The sequence below is a fragment of the Salvia miltiorrhiza genome, chromosome 2 (genome assembly GCF_028751815.1).
Source record: "Salvia miltiorrhiza cultivar Shanhuang (shh) chromosome 2, IMPLAD_Smil_shh, whole genome shotgun sequence".
Taxonomy (NCBI): domain Eukaryota; kingdom Viridiplantae; phylum Streptophyta; class Magnoliopsida; order Lamiales; family Lamiaceae; genus Salvia; species Salvia miltiorrhiza.
The window spans coordinates 12,762,817-12,783,340 of record NC_080388.1 but is presented as its reverse complement, the minus strand read 5'-3'; the positions used below and the strand labels follow the sequence as shown (position 1 = coordinate 12,783,340).

At 39.0% G+C, this 20,524-nt stretch overlaps 1 protein-coding gene across 1 annotated transcript; it reads left to right on the top strand.

Annotated features, from left to right (window-relative positions):
- Positions 1 to 18,064: 18,064 nt before the first annotated feature.
- On the top strand, positions 18,065 to 19,099 carry LOC131008012 (uncharacterized). Its single transcript, XM_057934916.1, has 3 exons — positions 18,065 to 18,190; positions 18,326 to 18,775; positions 18,833 to 19,099. Exons 1-3 carry the CDS (start codon positions 18,065 to 18,067, stop codon positions 19,097 to 19,099), a joined length of 843 nt encoding a protein of 280 aa, XP_057790899.1.
- The last annotated feature ends 1,425 nt before the right edge of the window (positions 19,100 to 20,524 follow it).

Genomic DNA, 20,524 nt, shown 5'->3' with positions numbered 1-20,524 from the left:
GTGGTGGTTATCGAAGTTGAAGCAGGTCTGATTTCCAAGGAGTTGGTGGAAATCAATCAAGAGGTTGTTGTTGTACCCAATGCCGAGTCTAATATTACGTTGCTAGACTTGGAGGATTCACGTGAGGAAGGGCGTGAGAAATCTTCTTTGGCAACACAGGCTATGCCACAAGTTCAGGGCGTTGAAAATGAGCAGTGCTGCCCTGTCGCCGAACAGACGGCAGAGAAGGTGAACGCTAAGGTACAGCCGGTGGAGACAATGGAGAAGCAGGCTGATCTGGCAGTCGTGGTGAATAGCAACGATAAGGCATACCTGCATCCCAACGAATTGGTGGTAGTTGATAGAGCGGTTGATATCAACATTGATGAGTCTACTCCTAAATTGGAGCCATGTGAGGATGTGCTGCTTGAGGATTATGTTTCAACTCCTTTGGAAGCCAAGGTTTTACTGCAGATTCCCAAGTATGCAAGTGAATTCTTTTGTGATGAAGTGTCGATGCATGCTACCTGGTTCTTCGGAAGAAAAGTGCAGCATTTGGTTTTTGATCCCGGCAAGATGAATGATGGACAAGAGAGAGGAGCTAAGGTCCATCGATTGTTTCTAGCAGCCAATGAAGATTTTGTTTTTGATCCAGGTATTGGCATTCACGAATTGGATTTGAGGACAAATCCTCTTCAAGAAGAGGGGAATGATGCAGCCCGAACAGAGCCAAGCTCGCGCCAAAACGGAGTTGAATCCCGCGCCAGACTAGAGCCAAGGACGCTAGAGGAATCGAGCTCGCCAGCGGAATCGAGCTCGCCAAGGACGCCAGCGGAATCAGCTCGCCAGCGGAATCAGTCCGCCAGAGGAGTCCTCCCGCCAGAGGAGTCATTCCGTCAGAGGAGTCCTTCTGCCAGAGGAGTCCTTCCGCCAGAGGAGTCCTTCTGCCAAAGGAATCCTCCCGCCAGAGGAACCCTCCCGCCAGAGGAACCCTCCCGCCAGAGGAGTCCTCCCGCCAGAGGAGTCATTCCGCCAGAGGAGTCCTTCGGCCAGAGGAGTCCTTCCGCCAGAGGAGTCCTCCCGCCAGAGGAGTCATTCCGCCAGAGGAGTCCTTCTGCCAGAGGAGTCATTCCGCCAGAGGAGTCCTTCTGCCAGAGGAGTCCTTTCGCCAGAGGAGTCCTTCCGCCAGAGGAATCCTCCCGCCAGAGGAATCCCGGCTTTCCAGAGCAGGGGAGCGGACGTAAAGAGCAGAGCGTACGAAGCTGGTTTTCTCACTAGGGTTTATGTTAGCTTGTTGAGCAAGTTTATTTTGTTTCCTTGTGTTTTTACGATTATGTCCTTAAATTAGGGTTTTATTTTGCCTATATATATGGCGGCTGTATGGAATTTTAAAGGACGAACTTTGATGATATATGAAAATGTGTGAGTTTATTCTCCCTCAAGTTTCGAATTCTTCTTGAATCAAACAAGAATTCAACCTATCGGCGTATCGGCGGGTTCATCATCCCTCGTCGTGTGTCATTCAGCGTCTCCGAGTTACTGTATCAAATGCACGTTGGGTTCTAGGGATCCGTTCGCCTAGATCATTTCGTGGTTTAGATTCAGGGGTTTTGGGATTTCCATCTTCTCATTCCACCTATCGGCGTATCGGCGGGTTCATCATCCCTCGTCGTGTGTCATTCAGCGTCTCCGAGTTACTGTATCAAATGCACGTTGGGTTCTAGGGATTCGTTCGCCTAGATCATTTCGTGGTTTAGACTCAGGGGTTTTGAGATTATTCCACCCTTTATCTTTAATTCAAGTCTTTATTTCAGATCTGCATCGTTTAAAAGATCTAGCGATCTTTTTATTATATCAATTGGATTCTTAAATACATTCTTATGATTGAAGGTCTTTTTCAAAGGGGTAAATAAATAAAGACTTTCAAGATTATTTGGTTGAAAGACTATAGATTTCAGTTTTAACTATGGTTTGACCAATACTAAGTTTTAAGTGGTATCTTAATCAAAACTTCTCATTTATCCAACACGCTTTCACTTCAAATTTGGAAAACGTTGGATTTGTGTCCAATCTTTTAGTATCAGGTAATGAAATGATAAATCACTTCGTTGGATTCTAAAATGAATTCTTAGGATTTAAGGTATTTTTTATAATTTTATATTAAATAGTACATATTTCGATGAGGTGACTCTTTATTCTATCGCTAGACTCTTGAACTCTGTTAGACAGAGTATATAAATCAAACTTTTATCAAAGTTAAAAATTTTAAAAGCTTTTAAAATAAAAAGGGTTAATTGTATATAAATTACTAAATTTTCAACAAATTCTCATTTTACACATGAATTTTGAAATCTTTAATAAAATTACTCAACTATTAATTTTTTTTCTCATTTTGCATAGTCGCTCATTTTTCGTCATGATGACATGGCATAAATACACTCGCTAGACATAAATATGCTCACTTGGCACAAATATGACCACGTGAAAAAATAAAGTCGATGTCGTATTGTATAGTTGGATGGAAAAAATGTCGTTTCAAAATCGATGTTTGACAGAAAAATGAACGAGTATGTAAAATGATAAAAAAAAATAATAATTAAATAATTTTAATAAATATTTTAAAGTTTGATAATTTATATGCAATGAATCAAAAATAAAAATACTTATTATGATGAACCAATTCTAAAATTACATAGTAGTATTACGGGTGCCATGTTCGTTTACTCTTTTCTAAACTTTTCTCATTTATTTATTTTTAGAATTACAAAAGGATATTTATTATATAATTAAATAAACAATCCTTATTTAAGTAATTCGCACTCAGATAAAACTTCTACACAAAAAAAAAAAAAAATTACTATAAAAAAATATTTAAGTGTCTCAACTTTTCCACTAACCGAGATCCCATTGGTGATAGTCCTTCCATAATCAAATAAATGGCATCAATTGAATTTCAACGTTCAATAAATGGCAAAAATATATATATATATATATATATATATATATATATATATATATTCAGAGCGCAAGGTACAAAGTAGTGTGGCGACGTATTAGTGTGACAGATCACATGTTCGGAGTTATGGCCCCATCTATACATAGATCAAATAAATGCACTAATTAATTCTCCATCTCCGTCTTAATCTTGCTACAACGTGATGTATAAAATTTTAATATATAAAACTTGGAAATTCAAATGAATCGAATAACGATCGATGCGTCCATCTCAAATATGTGTCGTCAAATATAAATATTTAATCAGTATATGATACTTATTTTTAAAATATTTTACATGAGCGCGAATTTATCTAATATACGTAACTATAGTCAGCCATCAATAAATAGGACGAATATCTCATATATGAATCGGAACTATTCTTTCAGAAATTGGGAACCCCAATCTCATTATTTGATGTCCCACCTATGTCTCCTTTCTAATTCTTTTATTCAATCTGATCTTTACAATTACTCATTAGAATTAATTTACCTATCAAAGAAAGTTTTATAGTTATTTTTTAATTAATTTTATTTACTTGAAGGAATGATATCTCTCTATTTACAAATGTCTTTATTGTTTTAGTGTCCTCGAAAAGGATCGGTTTTTGCAATATTTGGTTAACAAATTGATTGTTAGGTTTATTATTTTATATTGGTATATAATTTTTTTGAACTTAAATTTTTAGTAATAAATATTACTAGGAATTAACTCTAATAACACTTTTCAATAAAATAAGTAAATTAATAACTAGATAAACTTAGATATCACTCCCTTCTAAAGTGTGCATTTTTGTTATTTGGTTAAGTTCCACAAGAGTATGTTTTATTTTTAGATACTACTATTACACTATATAACATTATAATAAAGTGTGTTATTTTCTTTATTCACAACATAATTTTTTAACATTTATTATTCCTTCTGTCCACCAATTCTTGATCCATTTTCGATCATCAACCAATTTTTGACCCATTCTATTTTTAGTAATTTTTTCACTCACAATAAGGTGGGACCATCATTCTATTCACAACATATTATCAATTTCTTAAAACCAATATCATTAGCAAATGAGTCAAAAAATGGTGGACGGAGGAAGTTAAATTTATGTCACTGAAAATGATGCACAATGATTTAAGGATGGGGAATTATAAAAAAAAAAGTAAGTGAATCTACTCTGAAAACTATGTCTAGATCGTGTTTGGGTTTCTTTCTCAACCGAATTTTTATGTGTAACTGCAAAAACCTAACAGAAAATCTTGACAATCCACCAGAAAAATCTTTACGTTATTGCATAATTGAGAACTCTGTATGAAATCTCAACTGATTTATTTACATTTGACCACCCATTGCGTCACTCCCTAGCATAAAATTGCAAGTTTGGTAGGACTCAAAGTTGTGTCTTATCCTCAACTTAGCTTCAAATTAATAGTAATATCCATAGGCGTGAGGAAAATAAATGTAGGATTGATGGGTAATAATGGTAAAATTACTAGAAAAGCATCCAAAATGATTATATATATAGGGACGAGTTGTTCATGCATATTTTTTTCTAAATTGGCGCTTAGAGCATCCGCAATAGGGTTACTTGATAGCCTACTTGATAGTGGGGGACCACATTGAGTAAGTAGTGCTGTATTGGGGTTACTTGATAGCCTACTTGATTTTTTTAATTTTGATTTTTATGTTTTTCATTTAATTTTAATTGCCCATATTTAAAACACATTTTACTAATAATTAAAATTCCATTAAAATAAAGATCCTAAAAAAAATTTAAAGACATAAATTAAAAATTACTTAAATCCTAAAAATATAATTAAAACTAACATTAAAAATGGAAGAGTATGGAAGAATTTGAAGGAGTATGGAAGAAGATGGAAGACAAGTATTGATTTAAAGAAGAGAAAAAAAGAAAAAAAGTTAAATGCTCAAACGGTCATTTTGACCGAAAAAAAAAATGAATTTTGCCGAAAAAGTCACCCATTTCAAATTTCAATTTTTTTTAATAAGGGCATCGGGTATACTCGAAGGATCGAGTAGCCCTCGAGTAGGGAAGGACTGCATTGGGCTACTTGATGTTTGGGCTACTCGAGTAAGGGGCATCGAGTAGCCCAATGCAGATGCTCTTATAACTCGAATCCTCATGTGTTGTCACATTAGATCAGGCCAAGCATATATATGTATCTAAATTAGGGCTACTTCATAGACATGTACGACATAAGCCACATGATAATAATGGTAATTAAGGTGATACAATTAATATATAACCGTTACAACAATATACTTTTTATAATTTTTAAATTACACATATGAGAATCTCGCATGATCATAACCGGCAAATACATGATCTTTATATAACTTCTTAACTTAGAGGCACTCTCCTGTGCTAACTGGTTTTTGAATGACACTACTTCAACATACAAATACACTTGAAGATCTTCAAGTGTCATTTGTATATTGAAATAGTGTCATTCGAAAATGTTCAAGTGCCATTTCCCGAATAAAGTTGCACGGTGCAACCGATTGTACATGAGTATTTGTGATTAACTTATATATGCAAGTATAAAGTATTCACGAGTATGCAAATGACTACCTTATATAAAGATATAAGGTTCACAAATTACTCTGAACTTTTTTTCATTAATCATGTTCGTCCAATTTATGCTACCAATAAAAATTAAAAACTATAATTAATGTAAAATCTACGAATCAGTTGCTCTTAACATATAGAATATCCACGCTTTAGTCAGCATGGGTTCAAATTCCATAAGACGGAGTAATTACAGTGTATTTTGCAAAACCAAAAAAATACAAGTCAATTGATGCCTTCAAGACACTCTCCAGAATGACATCTTTGGGTAAAGACCTTTCCACTTCTTCAAACTATTCCCACTTAACTATCCACTAGAATGTCCATTTGTGCGATGCACGACTAATATCGAAATTAAATGACATGTCTAAATAATAATAAATTATTAAATAAAATTAAAATATAAACAAATGAAAAATATGTTTTAATAATAAAATAATCCACCTCAATTACTCAATAAAATCTTAAATTTGAAACGTAAATAAAATATTTTTAATTTAATTTTTCCATAATTTATTCATTTTAAATTCATTTTTGATGATTTTTTATACCATATTAAAGATCTTTTGACGAACTTAAATTTAAGATGGTACTATATTCATATTTTTTCTGAATTAAATTTAATGATGTTTAGAAAAAAAAATAGAGAGAAAAATAGCAAAAAAATTAGTGAAAGAAGAGAGAAAAATGGAGAGAGGGAAAAAACTCCTCTTTTATATTATTATATAGATTACAAGCAAAACCTTAATTGATTGATACTTAGCTTAATCTGTACATCTAATTAAACACTTAGTTAATTTTCCCAATAATAATGCTTCATTTAGTTATAATTTTTTCTTTCATATACAATAAATAGATTTGGGGAACTATAGCTGAAAAGTTATCTATAGTCTTATATATTTATATAAAATATCATTGTAATTATGTAAGACATACATAGATTAAAAATATTATGGTGTTTTTACTTTAAATACCACTTAGTATGAGCACTTGACTTTCTAAGCTGGTTAGAGTGCAAATATTTGTGAAGGGTTCAACATAAATGATAGTCCTAACTAAGCTGGTTAGAGTGCAAATATTTGTGAAGAGTTCAACATAAATGATAGTCCTAACGTATTCTCGAATTTAAAAATTTACACTTATTTTTAAAAATCTACCATTCAAAAGAATTAGGCGAAGTCTTTCTTCCTGAACGACGGAAGTGACTTGTTAGGTCCCGGAAGGTCTGGAATAGGTGTATGGAGGGTGGGGAATACACCTATAGGTTATTTTTCGAAAACAACAAACCAACTCAACCTTTTAACAATGTAAGAGTTAAGAAAGACTTTGGTTGAAGACTGATACTGAATCTCTCTTCAGTAAAGAGATACCAGTTAAGTCCAAGACTTTAACTGATATACGTAAGGCTTCAGTCTAGTTTGTAAAACAGAGAAGTGTTAAGAATCCTCCTGAATATCATAAGATAAATCAGTCAGACAAATAACACTTGGCAGCGGAAAACTTTTCTTTTGAAAAAACCGTTTGTGATTAAGCACGTTGTCAAGATCTTAGTTTCACTTTGCAGTTAATCAGTTTCAGTTGATAAGGAGCTTGCTCACAGATAAGAAAGTAAAGACTGAAGCGATAACCGACAAAGGAATTTTTAAGTGGTTCGGAATCCAATTCCTACATCCACGGTTAGTTGATCACACTGACAAGTACTCTGGGCTTGTGCTTACGGGTGCACAGCAAACCTTGAACTGAAACCACACGTTTCAGTGCCAACACACTGGGTTGGATTTCTCAAACACACTTAGCACACACTGGGCACTAAGATTTCTCTGGAGTCAGAACACTGGTGTGAACTCCGCACAACTTCAAACACTCTTTTCGCTTAGTTGAAAGGAGGTTCGAAAATTACTAACTAGATCACAGAGAACATGCTCTCTGTAATCAGTAACTTAGGCTTTGGATAAACAATATATGCCCAAGGTTCTAAAAGAATATATGTAATTAGTAGTGGACTGATTTTGGCTTTGTGATTTTCTTCTTCGATTCAAACTTTGGAAGACTTTGATTTGCTGAGTAACGAATTCGGCAGCGTTTCAGCTTATGTATTTGAATCGGTGAAAATTGAAGTGATCCTCGAGCTCTATTTATAGGAGAGGTTTTGAATAGATCCGTTGGCGGAGATGGTCTTCAAGAATTCATCCGTTGGAGAGTAATTCAAATTTTGCTGAGGCTTCAATCTTCGAGGTTCCTTGTTTGGTGAGTAACGGCTACTCAGGTACAGGAGGTAAGGCGCCTCTGAAAAGGTAATCACCAAAACGGAATGCTCTGCAGAGAAAGGACGATCCTTGAAATCTCTACATTTAATGCGGCTGTACTTGGGAGTGCGTGGCTTCAGTCCGAGGAAGAATGTTTAACTGATACTTGACTTTAGTATCAGTCCGCTGAATCCACGTGGCCTGCATTAGTGAATCAATTCGTAACTGATCCTTTAGTTGAGAAACGCGATTAGTCAAACATCAGTGCTTGACTCAACCTTTATTCACAATATCAGTTGAGCTCTTCAGTCTTCGGTCCTTCGTTCTTCATTCTTCATTCCTCCGGTCTTCAGTCTTTAGAACACTAGCTAAACTAGAAAAAGAACTCCAACATTTGAGTTCGAAAAGTTCTAGTCTATTACAAAGGAAACTTAAGGATTTTGGTATCATCAAAACTAGAGCTAGATATTTCATTAAGTTCCCAACAATTTTTCCTTTTTGATGATGCCAAAACCAGATAACAGCTTTAAGACAAACAATGACTGAAAGCAAAAGGCAAGTTACTAAACAGGGTGAATACTATTCCCCCTTGACAAGATAACCTATAAACTTGCACACAAAGGAAAACCAAAACAAAGAAAAACAGAACGAAGACAAAACTGAAACAAATAATCAGAGCCTGGACAAATAGGTATTGTCTTCAGGTGGAGATCAAAAGAAGTTCATTTCATACAGGAAAAACTGATGAGAAATCAGTTAAGTTACAAAGCAAAACATACAAAAGAAAACAACCTTAACAGGCTAAGGTCTCTGATCATACAACATAAAGACAGTTTTCCAGATATCTTGAAATGCTTTTGGGTTTCTGTCCTTGGTCACATCCCATATCTGGCACACTGCATTGGCTTCCCTCTTGAGGACATCTCTGTTGACACCATTTCTGACTCTTGGAGGGCAAACAAATTTCTTCAGTGGATAAGGAATCATTTGCATCCTTACTTCCTTCTGAGCAGCACAAAGTCTGTCGATCATTGCCTTTTCAACCCAGTTGTTTAGGAAGTATCTCCAGGCTTGTCTTGGGAAATTAGGAGTCAGTTTCAGATTAGCAAAGACTACCCACTTGGTATAGCTTTCCTTTAACTTTTCCCACCAATCATTCAAATATGCAGGTACCCATTTATCTAATCTTTCACATCTGTCCAGATGGGATACCAGGAGACCTTCTTGAACATAGGGCCTTATTATCTGTTCGTCTTGCAGATTGAAAGTGGGAGACGGAAGAGGAGCATTGCCACCAAGATTTAGTGTTTTCTTGGCCTTAGGCTCAGGAACCCTTGATGTATTTTCTTCCCTAGGCCTTTTCCTGCTGTATTCACTTGATATGGAGGGAGCAGGAGTAGATGGAACAAGAGCAGAAATGGAGAGAGGTTTTGCAATGCTTTTGCAAGTTCTGAGGGGAGTTCAGAAAAATTAGGATCCGAAAACTCTTCCCCCTTTTTGGCATCATCACTAGGGAGAGAGCCAACTATCATTTGGAGGTCCTGGATGTTAGTGAGCATTTCTGGATGAGAGCGGAGTTGGATGAATCACGAACTGCACGGAGCTCGTCTTCCAGTTGAGCAACCCTGACAGTGACCGGTCGGAGTTATTCTGCAACAAGGAGTTTGGCGTCGATTGCAGTCATGAATTCCTTCAATAATTCAATGCGAAGACTTTCGAGACGATGTTGAGCTGTTGTTTTGACTGGAGTTCAGCTTCCAGCACCTGCATTTGAAGGTCCTTGAGGTCCTTCTTCATCATCGGGATAATGACCTTGATGGGGATCATGTCTTGAACATGTGATGTGTGCTTGGCAAGGATTTGGCTAAGCTTGTAAGCAAGAGTTTTGAGGCGAACATCGTGATCGATCATGTCAGCAGTCGCAGTGGCTTCAACATCAAGCAGTTTTCGTAAGAATTTTACGCCGTAAATGTCTTGGCGTTCTTTTTCATGCTTGAGTTTCTCGATTTCCAGTTGTTGATCAGAAATGACATCCAATAATGCTTGGATTGGATCTTCTGTTCCTTCGGGAATCTTGAAGGTAACCTTGCGAGGTTCTCTTCCTTTCCAGTACGTGATCCTGCCATCAATTTCTTCATCGGAATCATACTTCAGATATCTTGGCTTGCGATTGAGCTCAATAAATTCCACGGGCAGCTCTGGAGGAATGTGTGGTGCCCTGGTTTTTATGTTTGATGAAGAAGCTCATTGAGAAGAAGTGGAAGGAGCGGCTTCAGTGGCTTAGACTGAAGGAATGACCTGCTCATTATCATTAAAGATGACTGGAGCAAAAGTAGGTCTGGAAATGTGGGTGTCGTCCTCTGCTTGAGAAAGAGCATCAGTTGATTCTTGCGGCATGGAAGACAACATAGGATCATCAGTTGCATCCTCTACAAATCTTTTAGGAGTAGACGGATCTGCAACAACAACTGTTAGATTTTCCAACACAGGAGAGTCAGTGGAGACTCCAGTTTGATCAACATCCATCAGTTGCGATTCTTCAACAGAAGGAAAGCTAATTGGTTCAGTTGTCCGGAAGCTTGCTGATCTGGAGCTGGGGTGGCAGTAGTTTGTGCTTCAGTGGGATGACTGATAGGATCAGTCGACTGTTGATCTTGTGATGTAGACACTGGAGCATGTGCAGAAACATGGGTTGGTTAAGGAACAGAGTCAGAAGCAGGAGTTTCTTGGATAGGGGCTGCAGTAACCGGACTTTGTTGATCAAGTAACACAGGATCAAAAGAGTCGTGGAGAGCAGCATCAGTTGTTTCTTGGGCAGCTTTAGAAGTCGAGGTCCCAGCATCTGTGTGAGTGATCAGGGAACCTCTAATGAAGTCTTGTTACTCAAGGTAGTCCAGAGCAAATTTGTCAAAGCCATAGATAACATTCCACAATCTGGGGAAGTTGAAGATGCTGTATAAGCTGGCTTCTTCAAACGCAAAGGAGTCATCAGACTCAACCAGTTGTAATTCATTGACTTGAGAGCAGGGTGCAGTCTTAAGGAAGGTGTAGGTGAGAAGTCTGTGAAGATGTTTATAGACTGCGAGGGAGGTGTCAAAGCCGGCGAGCAAGAGATTCAGGTGTTGAGTGGCATCTCTCTTAGCTTCTGCTTGCAAGGCTGCGATGGCCTTCAGTTGTTCTGCAGTGCCAAAGCGAGTGGGCACTGGAAAGGATTGTTGAACTTCTTTGCCCTTGGATTTGCGTTTGGGCTGATTCTTGGATGAGGATTTGGAGATGGGTTTGGAAGTGGTCAGGGAGACAGATGTGGAAGGGGTCTTTTTGGATGTGGAGCGAGGATGGTGGGGCACATTTGTGATGGAGACAAAGGTAGCTTTGGAAGGAGTTTGAGTGGGGGTTGAAGAATCTCCATCAGAAGGTTTGAGAGGTCTTGGAAGAGATTCAGTTGGAGACTCGCGAGGTTCAGTCTCAACTGATTAAGGTGATGAGATAACAATCACCGTTGTTTTCTTGGAGGGTTTGGGTCTTCCTTTCGCCACTTTGAAGAGGCAGACTTGATCAGTGACAGTCAAAGTCTCTGGCCAGTAGATTTGAGGAAGATGACTGGTGCCTTGAATGATGATCTGAGACACTCTGTTCCCTTGACGGAGTAAATTTGCAGGCTTTGAGTTGAAAGGTTCACCGCAAAGTAAATCAAGGTAGGCTTGCTCCCAGTTGAAAGGACCTGGCTTCATCAGAGCAGTCAAAATATTCTTCTATGGTTGTGAAGCTTTGTTGGGAGTTCCAGTGGCGCCGATCCAGCATTTCTAAATAATTTTGGCCAATAAGTGATGACTAAGCTTGAGGAGAGATATCTTGAGTGTTCCTTCAGTGGATTCGTCCGCCTGAGTCATTGCTTCCTTGAGAGTTGAATTCGTCTCCTCATCAGTGATGGATGAGGGTTTTGGACCATTGTTCGATAGTTCGAACAGTTCACAAACCACTTTGGTTACATTGATTGGTACTTCATCTTGCGTTTCGAAGTCGGAAGAGGTGAAAACATGAACTTTGGTGAAAAGTTCACTTGACTTGTTGTATCGCAGTTCTTGATAGAACTGTTTGATTGGAGATTTCAGAAGAAATGGCACTTCTTTGATGACAAACGATGTCCATCGATGCCGTGACATGATTTCTTTGGCCTCGATGTATCCTAGTTTCAATTGGAAGGATGGTGTATCCATTGAGTGTTCATACCGTACATCCTTGACGCCGCAATCAATTGATTTCTTTGAATATGTTTTCACCATTTCTGTGATTCTGAAAAAGCAAAGTTTTGAACAGACATTCTCACAGTTGATTGCTGTGGAACAGGGGATAAGTTTGCATGCAAGAGAGAGAGAGAAAACAAAGGAGTTGGTGATGATGAGAGAGAAACTAATGATGGAGTGATATCGTAGAAGAAGAACAGTTACTTAGTGCATTTGAAAAGACACCGACAGTTTGAAATCCGTGCACCAAAGTGTATTTAATGATTTTTGAAGTTCGCATTAAATGCCCGTCAAAAAAATTCCTTAAAATACGAGATTTAAAAGATAAAGAATATTTTGTATAATCTCTAAAATGGAAAGGACCGAGTAGGAATTATATCAAGGGCGGGAAAGTTAAAGTAATTTTTAAATGCAATTTGAAAAAGGCTTGTCCAGCAAGAATGTTTCAGTCTCAGTTCCCAACAATCAGTTAAGATGATTTCTTATCAGTTAAGCTAAAGATATTGTGAAAGTGAAGGTTCATAACTGATTCTACTGATATATTCTTTTTAATACACATCGTAAATAGAGTTACTCACTGGTCAACTGATCGTTGTAATCAGTCAATTCCACGACTTCAGCTGAACAGTTGAGTTTAGTTCCCCCTCAAAGGTATAACCAATTATTTTAAAGGTAACATTAGCAGTCAAGAAACATGAAATAGACAATGAGGTTTTGTCGCACTCAAACTTAAGAGAACATTAATTCATTCAAACGAAATGATAACTAATAAGTCATCAGTTACAGACCAAGGCAACAACTGATGGTGTATCAATTACAAAAGAGAGTAAGTAAAAAATGCGATTGGAAACACGCAAGAACTATAACCATCTTTAAAAATATATTCTTTTCATCAATCTTGCCAAAAACAGTCAGCAAGCATAACAAAACTTTCTTCACCTTCTTACCACTCCACCTGGACTAATCAGTGCGAGATCTTTTGTTAAACCTTTCTTCGGAGCTCTTTGTAGTCTCTGTTTCTTCCTTCCCTTTCCCTTTCTCCTTTTCGCTTTCCTCCTGACGGCCTTTAGCTTCAGTTACAGCTGCATTAGTTGCTTGGTGTCCACTCTGGTGCTGTAGATTCATTACCGCTGACTCGAGAAGGGCGAACTTGGCCTTGAGATCAGCGATGTCCATCTCTTGAGCTTGAAGCTTCTTCTTCATTAGTTAAATCTCTGCATCAGTTGATTGAAATGTAGCAGCTGGTGTCTCTTCAGTCCCTTACTCTGTTTGAATGTCATCAGTTGCATGAGGTGTCTCTGAGGGAATTTCCTCTTTGTTGGTAGGATCTTCTTCATTCGAAGGAATGTTGAGCAGCCCTCTGGCGATGAGGTAGTGCCTGAAGTTTGGCATCCAGTCGTGGATGGCATCCCACAGATTTGTGACTTCGAATTTCTCAAATCTATCAGCCTCTATGGAGTCAATCTCAGAGGCAGTCATCATCTCATCAATCCCTTGAAATTGGGATTTAGGTGCAGTCTTGACAAAGGTGTAGAAGTGATATCTAACCAGATCTTGATAGACATCAGGATATCTATCGGCTAGGACTGAAGGAAGAGAGACATTTACGCTATATTGAGCAAGCTTCAGAAAGTAGTTCCTAAGCTCTGCAGTTGGTGTAGCAGTTGAGGAGGAAGGAGCATCAGGGTCAGTTTTTTCTCGAGACTTCGTTGGAGGCTGAGACGATTCATCAAATGGAATGGATGAACCAACAATGGTTTTCTCGAGAGTTGGTTTTGATGACACATCGAGTGGGGTGCTCGATGTAGCAAGATCAATTTTAATTGGACTTTTAAAACTGACATTTGCCTTTCTTGATGAGCTTCTTGTTCGGCTGAAAACACCAGTTGTCGAAACAGGGGTTTCGCTGATCACAATGGGAGGAGCTTTGATTGAGCTCTTCTAATCTTCGAGCAGGTAGATGGATGAAGGAACTTCTGTGGGATCCTTCCAGTAGCACTGAATCCACTTGGTGCTATGTAGGATGATTGATGACACTCTCGTTCCTTGTCGAAGGTATTTGGAGGAATGGGTTTCACCTTTTTCTTCCGCCAGAACTCGTAGATATGCTTGTTCCCAATTGTAGGGACCTTTTTTCATCAGTGCAATCAACAGGTACTTGTAGGGTCTTGACAGGTGATCTGGTGGCCCGAGAATGCCAAACCAGCATTTCTTGATCATCTTGGCGATTGGTCTGAGATGAGAGTGAAGCCGTAACATGCTTAAGACATTCTTGATATTTGAGTCTGAGGGGGCTTCGTCTTTTGAGGCATTCGCCATGAGTCCGGTAGCTTCTTCGTCGGAGAAGGTTGGAGCAGGACCATCGGAGGGGAGATGAAATATTTTCCTTACCACTCTCGTAACATTGATATCATGTTTCGCTGAGGTCGTGAAATCCTCAGAAGTGAAGATGTCGATTTTTGCGGTGTAGTCTCTAGTGGCTTCATTTAGCGCAATGGAGTCGTAGAACTTCTTGATGGTCTGGTCGTCGAGTAGGAAGCTTAGTACTGCATGTAGGAAGTTGAGCCAGCCATGTCGACTTAGGATTTCATTAATCTTGTCATGTTATGCAAGATTCAGAAGTACTTCGGGAGTGATCGAAGCTTCATGACACACTGATTCTTGATTGACGGATTTTGATGTTTTTGCCATAGTGTGAAGAATTTCTGGATATTTCTGCAAAGTTTAGAGTGTATCTCACAGACGAAAAACTGTGGATTTCAAGATTAATCAAGGTGAGAAATTTGCAGAAGTTAGAGTCTGAGGGATTGAGTGAATCCTTGAAGAAAATGAATCGATTTTGATGGAATTATGGGAAAACGTGTCCAAGGAGGTTTCAATGATCTTTTAAAATTTGGACAAATAGAAGGTCAACACGTGTCGAGGATTCCACTTATTAGTAAAAAGAGCGGGATCGCGAGATCGTGGAGTTAACTGCTTTAAAATAAAATCTAAAAAGATTCTCATTAAACCAAATAGGCTCAGCATACACAAAGCAGAAAACTTAACAAATTCCAAATAAATCGATAAAACATTTTAGTCAAACCTTTCTTAGAATTGAGAATGATGCTTACGAGTCAACTGAAACGAGTCAGTTGATTACTGATGATGGTTGAACTTAAGGTTTGATCTTTCTTTTGTCGTTGACTGATATCGTCAGTCATGAATCTTCAGTTGATGAAGTTCTCCCTTGACAGATGTCTTTTGCGGAAACATCAATTGAATCTCCAGTTCTTTGACTGATCTTCTGATGCATGAGCTCTTCTAATTCTTCTTCTCCAATCTTCTCTTCATTCTCCATCTTCATTTCTCCATTATCCTCTTTTGATGTGAAGTCAAGAAGAAACTTGAGTGAAAGTTCCATCAGTCGAGATGATAAGTTTGCTTCAGGATAGATGACTGATCTTCTTTCTTGTGATGAAGAGTCATCAGTCAGAGTTTCTTGATGCTCGGTTGTCACTGAGGAATTTGCAGTCAGAGTTCTCTTTTCCTTGACGTCATAAATTTGTTTCATTTCAAGATAATCTTCTCATGAAATGAATGGAAAGAGTTTTACTTTGACTTCCTTCATGCTGAATTCAACCCATTGATCTTTCTTGACTCTTGCATTTGCCATTTTAATCAACGTCATGTCAAGTTCTCTTCTCGTCCAAATGAGATTTGCATCTACGTCTTTGAGAAGTTGTGTGAGTTGATCTCTCTCATTTTGACTTGTCTGCATCAAGCTTTCCAATCTGGCATACTCAATAGCCAGTTCTACTTCATCTTCTTCTTCAGCTAAGATCAGGGAGATTTCGTTCATTCTTGAGGCTGTCTTGGCGATGGTCATTTCCAATCTTTGTTTCCTCATAAGATCATTCTCAAGAATCATCCTATGATCATTGTATGCAGCTAAAGCTTGTTCAACTTCTTTAACTTCAAGAAGATCTTGTTCTGCAGTAGTGGATTCTGATGATGAACTTGAATTGTCACGTTCTTCTTCAACAATTGCTTTTCCTTTCTCAAGCTGCTTGTCTTCATTCTTTCCGGATTGAGAAAGTGTGGATGAACTGCAGGGGTTAGAAGACATAGCAAGACAGGAAGAACAAAGGAGAAACACTTAGCACAGAGAAGAAAACAGAAGTTTTGAAACCTTTTAAAAATCTTTTGACAACCCTTCTGAGTGGGATCTAGTTCAGTAGAACAGGGTCAAAACAAATTGTTCTTGCGAACAACCTGCTCTGATACCAAGTGTTAGGTCCCGGAAGGTCTGCTATAGGTGTATGGGGGGGGGAAGAATTCACCTATAGGCTATTTTTTGAAAACAACAAACCAACTCAACCTTCTAACAGTGTAAGAGTTAAGAATGACTTTGGTTGAAGACTGATACTGAATCTCTCTTCAGTAAAGAGATACCAATTAAGTCCAAGACTTTAACTGATATACGTAAGGCTTGTCTAGTTTGTAAAACAAAGAAGTGTTAAGAATCCTCCTGAATATCCTAAGATAAATCAGTCAAACAAATAACATTTGGCAGCGGAAAACTTTTCTTTCAAAAAAGCCGTTTGTGATTAAGCACGTTGTCAAGATCTTAGTTTCACTTTGCAGTTAATCAGTTTCAGTTGATAAGGAGCTTGCTCACAGATAAGAAAGTAAAGACTGAAAGCGATAACCGACAAAGGGAGTTTTACGTGGTTCGGAATCCAATTTCTACATCCACGGTCAGTTGATCACACTGACAAGTACTCTGGGCTTGTGCTTACGGGTGCACAGCAAACCTTGAACTGAAACCACATGTTTCAGTGCCAACATACTGGGTTGGATTTCTCAAACACACTTAGCACACACTGGGCACTAAGATTTCTCTGGAGTCAGAACACTGGTGTGAACTCCGCACAACTTCAAACACTCTTTTCGCTCAATTGAAAGGAGATTCAAAAACTACCAACTAGATTACAGAGATCAGACTCTCTTTAATCAGTAACTTAGGCTTTGGATAAACAATATATGCCTAAGGTTCTAAGAGAATATATGTAATCAGTAGTGGACTGATTTTAGCTTTTTGATTCTCTTCTTCGATTCAAACTTTGGAAGACTTTGATTTGCTGAGTAACGAATTCGGCAGCGTGGAGTTCTATGACTCTCTGGCTCTCGACGAAGCCTCCGATGACTAAAAAACTTCCTCTTCAAGCGGGCCGAAAGTTTCTCTCGTGCAAGCAGTGCATCGCTTCCAACATCTGCGGCGACTGAAGTTTCATCGCCGTTCGCTGGTGCCACACGCCGAGCACACACCTCTAGATCCAAACGTGGCTCCGACAAATCCACAGTGCCAGTCCTCACGACGGCCACTACTTCTGTAACTCCTACTAATGCACCTCTCTCAATTCAAGTGCCTTCAGGTCTTGAATCTGAGGTTCCAACCAACCAATCTACTGAACCACCTCATCACTTGCTTCAATCTCCTGAGGCTCAGCAGATTCTATCCTCTTACACCCATCTTCTTTCACCAAATCACTCTCATTCTTCTCATTTTCCTCAAACTTCACAGCCAATGCAAAATATTCCCATCCATCATCATCCCTTTCATCCTCATTCTCCTCAAACTCTACAGCAATTTTCTCAAACTCCTATCTCATCTATGATTGCTGATCTGCCACCTCGACGTAGAATTTACCAACATTGCACTAAAACATTTCTCACAAATGTTTCAGCTTCTGACACTTCCATGCCATCCACTTTAGGGTCTAGTGAACCTCACCCTGAGGAACTTAGGAACTCATTCCTAAGATGTGCCCAACATCTCGTCCACACATACATTCCTAACCTCAGCCGCGATATACATCCAGAATAATACAATGATGTGGTGGACCTCCTCTCCTACACCTACATCAGAACTGCTCCTCGGGCCCAAATTCATGAACTCAATGTCGTGTTGTCTGAGTCCGCTTTAGACTCTACGAAGTCGGAGCTATTCATTAAATTCGGCATCACCAATATGTGGGATGCCATACATGATGTTTTTGCGGTAATCCGTGATTACCTGTCTGCTCATGGCTTTGATTGCATGGATCCAGCAGGTAACCTTAAGCTGATGGCTGTAAAACAAGAAACCTTTGACCAGGTTTATAGAATCCATCCCGTTGGTGCAACCTTCGATCATGATCCTATTTTTGTGGATCTTGAAGCCCCTACTCAGCTAACAGACAAAGCTACAACTGAAGTGCAGCCAACTGAAACAGTTTAAACTGGAGTGCAGCCTACTGAAGCGGCTGCGACTGAAGAGACACTCATTGCTGGCACCACAGAAGTTCTTGTGGATGACTCAGCATTAACTGATGATGATGCGCCTTCAAAGTCTCCAACTGAAGAGCCATCATCTCCCCCTCGCTCTTCTACTCCAGAAGGCCACATAGAGTCTTTAGACCCTGAGTCCCCCAGGTCTCCTCCACCAAAGTCGCCTTCGCCTTCACCAGAGGAAGTCAATTATACTCTAGCTATCATTCCCACAATTTTTGCAGCAACTGGCGATGCTTTCACTCTTTCTAACAAAGACACATCTACTCCGGAATCCAACCAACCCCAAGTTGTTCCTAAAGAGGCCGGTTCGGAAACTGATGTTTTCAGGATGGAGATTGATGCCCCAACTGATATCCCAACTGCTGATGCTGAAGAAATGGTTGTGGATATTCCTGCCCCTGATGTAACTGTACCTATTGATGTGGCTGAAGAGTAAGCCAAGGAAACAACTGAAGAAGTTCCCCAGCCATCAACTAAAACTTTGGCTCGCACTCCTAATGTTACTCCAGTCGCAGAACCAGAAACTGGAGTGGAAAAGCCACAAACCAAGGCTATGGTCATTGATGACATAGCTGTCACCCAAGAGTCAACTGAAGTTCCTCAGCAGACTACAGATGTCCCGGATGCTGCAACTGAAGCTTCAACTGAAGCTTCCACTAAAGAGCTTAAGCTGGATTCTACAGTTCTAGCTCTTGAAAATACTGAAGCTCCAAAAACAGATGCTAGAGCTTAAATGACTGACACTGAAGGAGTTCAGTCCACTCCTGTTGCGGATCAGTCAACAACTGACAAGATTGAAACAGCTCAGTCAATTCCTACCGATGTTCAGCTAAAAACTGAAGCTACTGCTGAAGTAGAGAAGCCCAACACTGAAGCTTCTTTTTCTACCCCGGCTGATAAAGAGGATCCTTCAACGGCAACAGCTTCTGAATCCACTGATGTGTCCACTTTTTTTTGACGATGCTGAAGCTGAACAACCTGAGAAGCAAAAAGATGTCCTTAAACATCTAGACATCACCAGAACTAACACGGCGACTCTCCCTGTGATTCCCTTCGCGAACAAGAACCAGAAGACAGAGATGGATTTGCTGGTTGAGGAACAACAAAATGAGATTGCTCAGCTCAAGCATCAACTGGAGGCAAGCACCAAATTTGCAGCAAAGCAAGTGAAGAAGCTAGTTGAATGGATGCCTATGTGAAAGATGTGCATAATGATCACATCTACTACAAAGATATTGCTAATCAACAAATGTCTTCACTGAAGGAATACGCCTCCGCCATCAAAGACATTATCATGAAGCATACCCAAGAAGTTCTCCCAGTGGTCCTCAATTTTTCTCAACTTGAAGCCAATTTTGTTAAAATGGCCGCCAGTTCTTGCGCGTTGAGGCAAATGACAAAGATGACAAGCGATTCCTTGAGCTTTCATCTCAAATCAATCAACTCCAGTTGGATATTGGTTTTAATGATCGCACAGTTAAGAATATGATCCAAGATGCCATTAAAGGTTTTGCAGATCAGGAGATTCAGCCTCTTCAGACAGAGGTGGAGAAATTGTCAAATGAGATGCTAGAAGTGAAGCATATGAGATACTTCTCCAGTGTCTCTTGATTCTACAAGGAATTCAGCTGACTGAAGACTATTGTCTCCTCATTTTTAGATGATACCAAAAAGAGGGAAATATCACAAGGCCCTGCCTATCCGCTGCAAGCTGAACAATGGGCAAAAGATTTGACAACAACAACCAAGAAGGTCGTGGCAAAAGGAAAATTTACCCCTGTTGATCCACCCGCATACAAATTTCCACAAATGACCTTAAAAGGCCTAGAGTTGAAGACAAAGGTCAGGAGCCTTCTGCATGTTGCCCATGTTATGATTATCTTAGCTTTTGAATAGATAATTATTGATTGTTGAAGTGAACTTTAATGAAATAGGTCATTCGATAGATGATGTTGGCGAAGACCCAACAAGATGTCCCTTTGAGCAAGGTTTGAGACAATTTAATTTTTCTTGGTGTCATCTGATTCTTGGTGCTTCTATTTACTTATATTTTTAGAGAGATTGCATATAATAAATTGAACCATTTATGTTTCACGGGGAGATTGATGGGAGTCGATGCACCATTTTTCAATCGAGAATGTAGCCAAAAACTAAGCTA